Below are 6,236 nucleotides of genomic sequence, written 5' to 3'. Positions count from 1 at the left end.
ACCTCTGATCATGTGAGTGGCCCTCCTCTGGACCCTCTCCATGTTGTCCACATCCCTCTTGAAGTGCAGCTCCCAAAACTGGACGCAGTACTCCAGCTGTGGCTTGACCAGCTAATTCTGTCTAATTTAAAAGAGTATTCCAGTATTGGGTAAGTACCTCTGCTTATAGGAACTTCTGGATCTTAATCTTCTCTGAAGTGAAAAATGCCTGAATACCTAACATTTCTCATCTTAAACACATGTCTTCCTGGCCCCAAATAATTTTAATACCTCTGCTCCAAACTTGTCCCAATTTTTCAGTGTTCTTTTTAAAATACTATCTTTACAACTAGACACATTACAGTAGTAAGTCTCCCCAAAGATATGTCCAATGTGGATAGGCAATGAGCACTTTGGGAAATTAAGTCACAGGTCCTGGTGCAGAGCACTTTGTTGGAAAGATGCATCCTTGCCTGGTAGAATCTTAAAAGATAAGTGTGAACAGCTAAAAGGTTAAAAGAAAATATGCTTTTTCCCTTTCAGTATATAGAAACACTCAGTATCAAAGCAAAGGTAAATAGTCTCTCTTGTCTGTCTTCCTTTTAAAATTGTTAACAATTTGAAAACTTAAAAGTGATCTATTAGAACAGGAAAGTATAAGTGATATTGTTTGCTTCTTGGAAACCAAGACAAAATGAAAGACTGATTAACACAGGCCAGGTACAGATGTTCAGAAAACCCAAGGAGGAATTGATCTAGCCTACACAGGTTTCTGTAAGTGGCTTGGGTTAGACCGGTAGCAAACAAAACACGTGTTCACCCTTTGGTAGAGGGGCATGCAGACTTCCTGCAGTGGCTCAGGCCAGCAGGTTGGGGGCATGCCTTCATGCCTCCCAGCAGGCCCTGAGGGCTCCCCAGGCTGCCAGAAACTACTTAGCACAGCTAAGCATATGGGCCACCCCTCATTGGCTGTTGGGCACAGGCAAGCATGCCTCCAACCCCTGTAGCTCTAAGCCCAAAAAGCCTTGCAGCACCCCAGGTACCCATCGGTAGTGGCTGAGCTGCAGGTCATAGGGTTGCCTCCATGCAGGCACAGTCCCCATGTTCTGCCCCCTGCCACCACAGCCCACCAGAAGTGAGCTACACATGCCAGCTTCTCCTCAGGTGGTTGTGGGGGTGGAGCTGCATGCTGAAGTCTGGGTGGCAGAGTGCCTGGCTCTGGTTACTGAGATGGCATGCAGGAGCCAGGATTGGGTTCCACAAGACTATACCTGAGCATGGGGACATGAGGTTCTCCAATTTGTGTGCAGCCAGGGTCAGGCTGTATGGAGCTGTGCCCAAGTATGGGAGTTCTCCTTCATGTCAAATGCGTGCACAGCATGGAGAGCTTTGTGATGGGGTGCAGGGGCACACAATGTGGGGACATGGGTGCCTAGTCCCTGGGCTCATGTGAGGACTCAGCCTCCCTTTGCCCCCTCAACCCACCTGCCTCTAGCTGACAGATGGCCAGAGGCAGGAGGCAGGGCTTTGGAGAGGCTCTGGGCTGGCTGCGCTCTGGGAGAGCTCAGGGGCAGGACCCACTGGAGACTTGGCTGGAGCAGCTGAGCATGGGTAAAGTGCTAGTTCCCTTCCCTGCAAGGGAAGGGTTGCAAAGGAGGCTTGAACACCAGAGGACAATGATCTAACTTGAAATCAAAAGGGGACTTGGTACAGAAGTTTGATTCACCGATTTAACCTAAATAAATTAGAATTCAATGCACATTGAACCAGGACCATCTTAGACCAGGTTTTGACATTTTTAGACCAGTCTACATGTGCCAAACTTCTGTATGCTTACAGGTTTAGATCAATTTCCAATCACGTAGACCAGTTTGTGTGTAATGTCTGTACCTGGCCACAGCTGCTCCACCTTACAGAAGTATTTCTAAGTCAAAATGTAGTTTGCTGCCTGTACTGTGAGTGTATCTGCTGTAATGATTAAAGTTTTATCTAAAATCACTTAAAAATGTTTCTGTAGATAGGAATGGTCAGAACATGATCTTCTGAAGAACTAAAAATGTCACGCTTAAATAATTCAGCATAAATTAAAAGTATTTTACTACATATAAGCCTGAGGGCACACAACCAAAATCAAATAAGTAATATCTAAATTACAATGTTGTTGTGGTGGTTTTGTGGGTAGGGAGTGGGGGGGAAGAAAGCGAAGGTTTTAAAGATCTGTTGTCAGCTGTTATGTTGCAGTATTGCTGGAGACATCTAAGCAAAACCAAAACTTCCTTTGAATGTGATCCAACAGTGCTTACAGGCATATTAAAGGCACTGCTAACATTTAAAATTATTGCCATGACTCAAGTTCTTTCAGTCTGATAAGTATTAAAATTCAATGTAATATATGCATATAAATTTATTACAACCACATCTTATACTCCCATTATCAGAAATTGTCTTTTGACAAAATTGTCTTAAACTCATCGTCGGTAGTGTCCTAGCTAGTCAGAAGTTTGCCAGTTAACAACTAACAGGAACAGTCTGTTAGAAAAAGGTATGAATGGTCACTCTGCAACATTAGGCAAAAATTTCAAGACATTACACAGTAGTACTTAAAGCTTAGTCTTGAAGCACAGGTTGCTGAATACATGACAGACTGCAGGCACTATAATTAGAGTGGCTCCCAAGAGCTACTGTAATTAAAAAGTGTCCCCATCCCCACCCTATAGTATATATAAAGATGCCCTTTGTGTCAACAATTTAAGAAGTTTGGTCAATGTTTATTAAGAGTCAGTCCCAATGTCATTTGAAAGAAGTCAGTCGTTTACCATCTGTCCAAAGAACTTTGTACCACAAGTTTAGGTCCCCTATAGTATTCTCAATCCTCAAAAATATACTATTATATATACACTATACTAGTAAATATACACTATTCTATATAGATATTTTACATATGCGCCTACACACATGCAGAGATAAACCAACTAACAGCTCAAATGCAAAAGTAACATTCATCAGGGCATTTTTACATGTGCTGCAAGACAGGGCACAGGTGCTTTAATTAATGAGCTGGGTTAATTAAAACTGCCCATGCATCATGTGCATCCCCACACTAAAAAGATGACAGCAGGGTGCTTTGAACTAAAGCTCAAATGTGTTTTATTTCAAAGCACCCCATCACCATTTTTTCACTGCAGAGACACGTGGTGATGCTGATACATGTGATGCAGAAGGCTGCCAGAACATGTCAATTTCCATGCTCAGTTAATCAAATCTGCTCCAATGCACTGGATTTCCAGCGCGTCAGAACAGGCTCTGCAAACGTGTATAAGACCCCCCTGTGTAAAGCCCTTTTGTGTTATTTTACCAGTAGATTAATCCTCCTAATTCCCAAATAGGCAACAATGAATCAGCATTTAACCAACAGGGTTACAAGCACCATCTTATACATCACTTTTTGCAATAGTTGTAGCTGTTAGCCGTTAAAGATAAGCCTAAACCAGAAAGTCAGGTGCAAACAGTCCTTAACCCTGAAGTAGTTCAGATTCTAATCAGGTCTGAACTTTGCTGTTTGGGCTGATTTCTTGGGGCAACCTTTCACAATAAATTGTTCAGTTTGCAGTGCAGAAAGCAGCCTGAAGCACACTCTGGGAGACCAATACGTTATTCGAAGCTCTCAGTTTGCAGATTCTCCTGAAAATTCTACACTGCACTGCCTGCTGCAACCAAGTGAAGCAGCAGCTTAAAACATGAGCAAACAGAACAAGGAGCAGTGAAAGAGTGCAGCACATTGAAGTCTCCAGTTTTTTGTACGTTCAATTTTAGCCCTTACCTAATTTACTTTTTTAAACCTGAACTAGCACCATATGCAAAAGACTATACATGCCAGGAAGCACATACAGCATGCATCTTCCCCTTCTATGTAATGAGCTTCTTCAACTGAAAGCAGGGGAAAAAACAACCACTTTATGGTTTTATATGCCTATAAGAGGGAAGAAGCGTATAAGGAGAATATACTGCACTTGGCAATACAGTTAACTGTATGAAAGAGAGAAGGATGGGAACTTCTACAGAAGACCGTGAGACAAGGATGTCATGACATGACATTCAAAACGTTTTAAGAATCCAAGCCAGAGAGATGAGGGTCAGGGTAGGTGGAAGAGGGCAAAAAACTCTCAGAAAGTGCAGGAGTAAGCCTGGGCCAGTTTAAAACACACACACACAAAAACCCAACAACACACTCTTAATAACTGAGTTGTTTAAAAGTGAAATAAGGAATCTGACTGAAGTCTATTCAGAGTCTACCAGCAAAGCATTTGTTACTTGAAATTAAAAAAGGTACTTTGCAAGGCAAAGACAGATAATACCAGCAGAAGTGGAGTTCTCTGAAGAGTGACTGCTGAATTGCTACCTTCTCACGGAGATAAGCTTTCCAAGCCATTAGAGACAACATTTATTACATTCAGCATAATTATGAGATTACATAATGCAGACACATTAGAAGCCAAAGCTACCATTGATCACTTCTTGAAACACTGCCTTATAGTTACTAAGGAGCCCTATGTCAAAGGACATAAAAGGCCATGCCATATTATGACAACCAAAAGAAAAAAGCTCCCATCACCCAAATGAAGTTCACTAATGCAACTTGCTCCCAGCCCTCCACAATACAAGGCCAAGTTACTCATGTTGTCGAGTATTCATTCTCCGTGAGCCCAATCCTAAGATTCAAACAATATAAATCAGTTATCTAATATATAAACAGAACTGAAAAGGATTTGCCCCAGAACAAGTGAAAAAATGTTTGACAATACTGACACCTAGTGGCAGAATTTAAAGCAACTGAAGTAAAATAAAGCCATGATCTTTATGCTGCTTTTTTTTTTTTTTTTTTTTTTAAGTTTATCACTTTAAGTGATCTTTAAGACTAGGGAGCCCATTCTGAAAATGGGCCAACATTGATGTTTCTAAGCAAGTTATAAAAAGGTCACAGAAAATAGCTTCCTAAGAAAATTATCTTAACAAGCATGTTTGACTTTGAACCTGTAACCACACATAGTATTATTAAATATTGGAATAGTCCAATTTAAGTCCTTTGAAGACAAATCTAGTAAGCTTTTAAAAAAAATGGAATTTTGAATTTAAAATGTGTTTACTATTTATACGCACCTGTCAAGTACACCAAATGCTTGATCCCCTTAACTTCTCTGGGTACAAGTCAGGATAGTCATAATACAAAATGTTAATATCCCATATACCCTACTCAGCTTTTTCAAGTGCTGCCAAACTACAGATTCTCAGTTAGCATAAAACACCCTTTTTCACGTGGGCAGATGGAAGATAAGAATAACTGCAGCAGCTCAGAGACATTCTACAGAACCATGCCTTTTCTGTAGTTCCCCTTTAAGAACCTTATTTTGATGAGTAGTCAGAGTGGCTTTGTCAGACAATTTTGGAGAATAACCTACATGTTTTGTTGAGCCTGAGTTATAGATAAACCCTACTTTTTTCCCCATACCCTTTTGTAAGTGGATAAAATGTATACTGACATCTAACACTATGAAATACAAGTTCATTTGCATTTAACAATGTAAAATCAGTTTGGGTTGATATCACATGATCTGTTGCCAACTGACAAAAAGTGTCACTTAACTAGATCTCCAATCTCTAACCAGAGATTCTGTCCCCTCCCACTTCACCGTTGTGTTCTTACCTGTTGACGTTTGTAAGCCAAATAATCTAGATTTTCCAGATCTTTCCCCAGCTTTTGGTAGGTTTTCTGTAGTTCAGATTTGCTGGACACATTTCTTAGAGACTCAAATGTTCTTTGAAACTGTGACAGTAGAGAAACAGATGTTATCATTCATGGAGATGTTATCTTAATAGCTCTGTTACCTAGGGATAATTTTAAACATTAACAAGGACTCTGTTATATGTCATTTCTTCACGAATGCATTGCTACAACTCTTGAAACCTCCATTCTGCTTTGAAATTTTGGATGTCATGAGATAGAGGTGCTCTTTGTTTACAGATGTAGAGCTTTAGATGTACCATATTTGCTCAAATTCAAAACAAATTTGAATTTAAGATGACCTTCCAGTAACTACAATATTTATTTAAATATAAGATGACACCACCAATAATTTAATTCCGTATACGGAAAATCTTTAAATTTGTTATAGTTTTCCAAGTATAGAATCTAATTATTGGAGGTTTGCCTTGAATTTGTCCCCCTCCTGCTACTACAGAAGGGAAAATAAATGGGGGAG

General features: G+C 40.3%; 1 protein-coding gene across 1 annotated transcript in view; it reads right to left on the bottom strand.

Annotated features, from left to right (window-relative positions):
* LOC109290918 (catenin alpha-3-like) overlaps nucleotides 1-5,830 on the bottom strand; it is a 793,541-nt gene extending 787,711 nt beyond the window's left edge. Inside the window, exon 1 of the mRNA XM_019507738.1 lies at nucleotides 5,681-5,830. Coding sequence (XP_019363283.1) covers nucleotides 5,681-5,830 — 150 coding nt within the window. The remainder of the gene's footprint in view (nucleotides 1-5,680) is intronic.
* Between the last annotated feature and the right edge of the window lie 406 nt (nucleotides 5,831-6,236).

This window comes from Gavialis gangeticus, unplaced genomic scaffold (assembly GCF_001723915.1).
Source record: "Gavialis gangeticus isolate Ggan-Ray unplaced genomic scaffold, GavGan_comp1, whole genome shotgun sequence".
Lineage (NCBI taxonomy): Eukaryota > Metazoa > Chordata > Crocodylia > Gavialidae > Gavialis > Gavialis gangeticus.
This window is presented reverse-complemented; position numbering and strand designations above follow the sequence as displayed.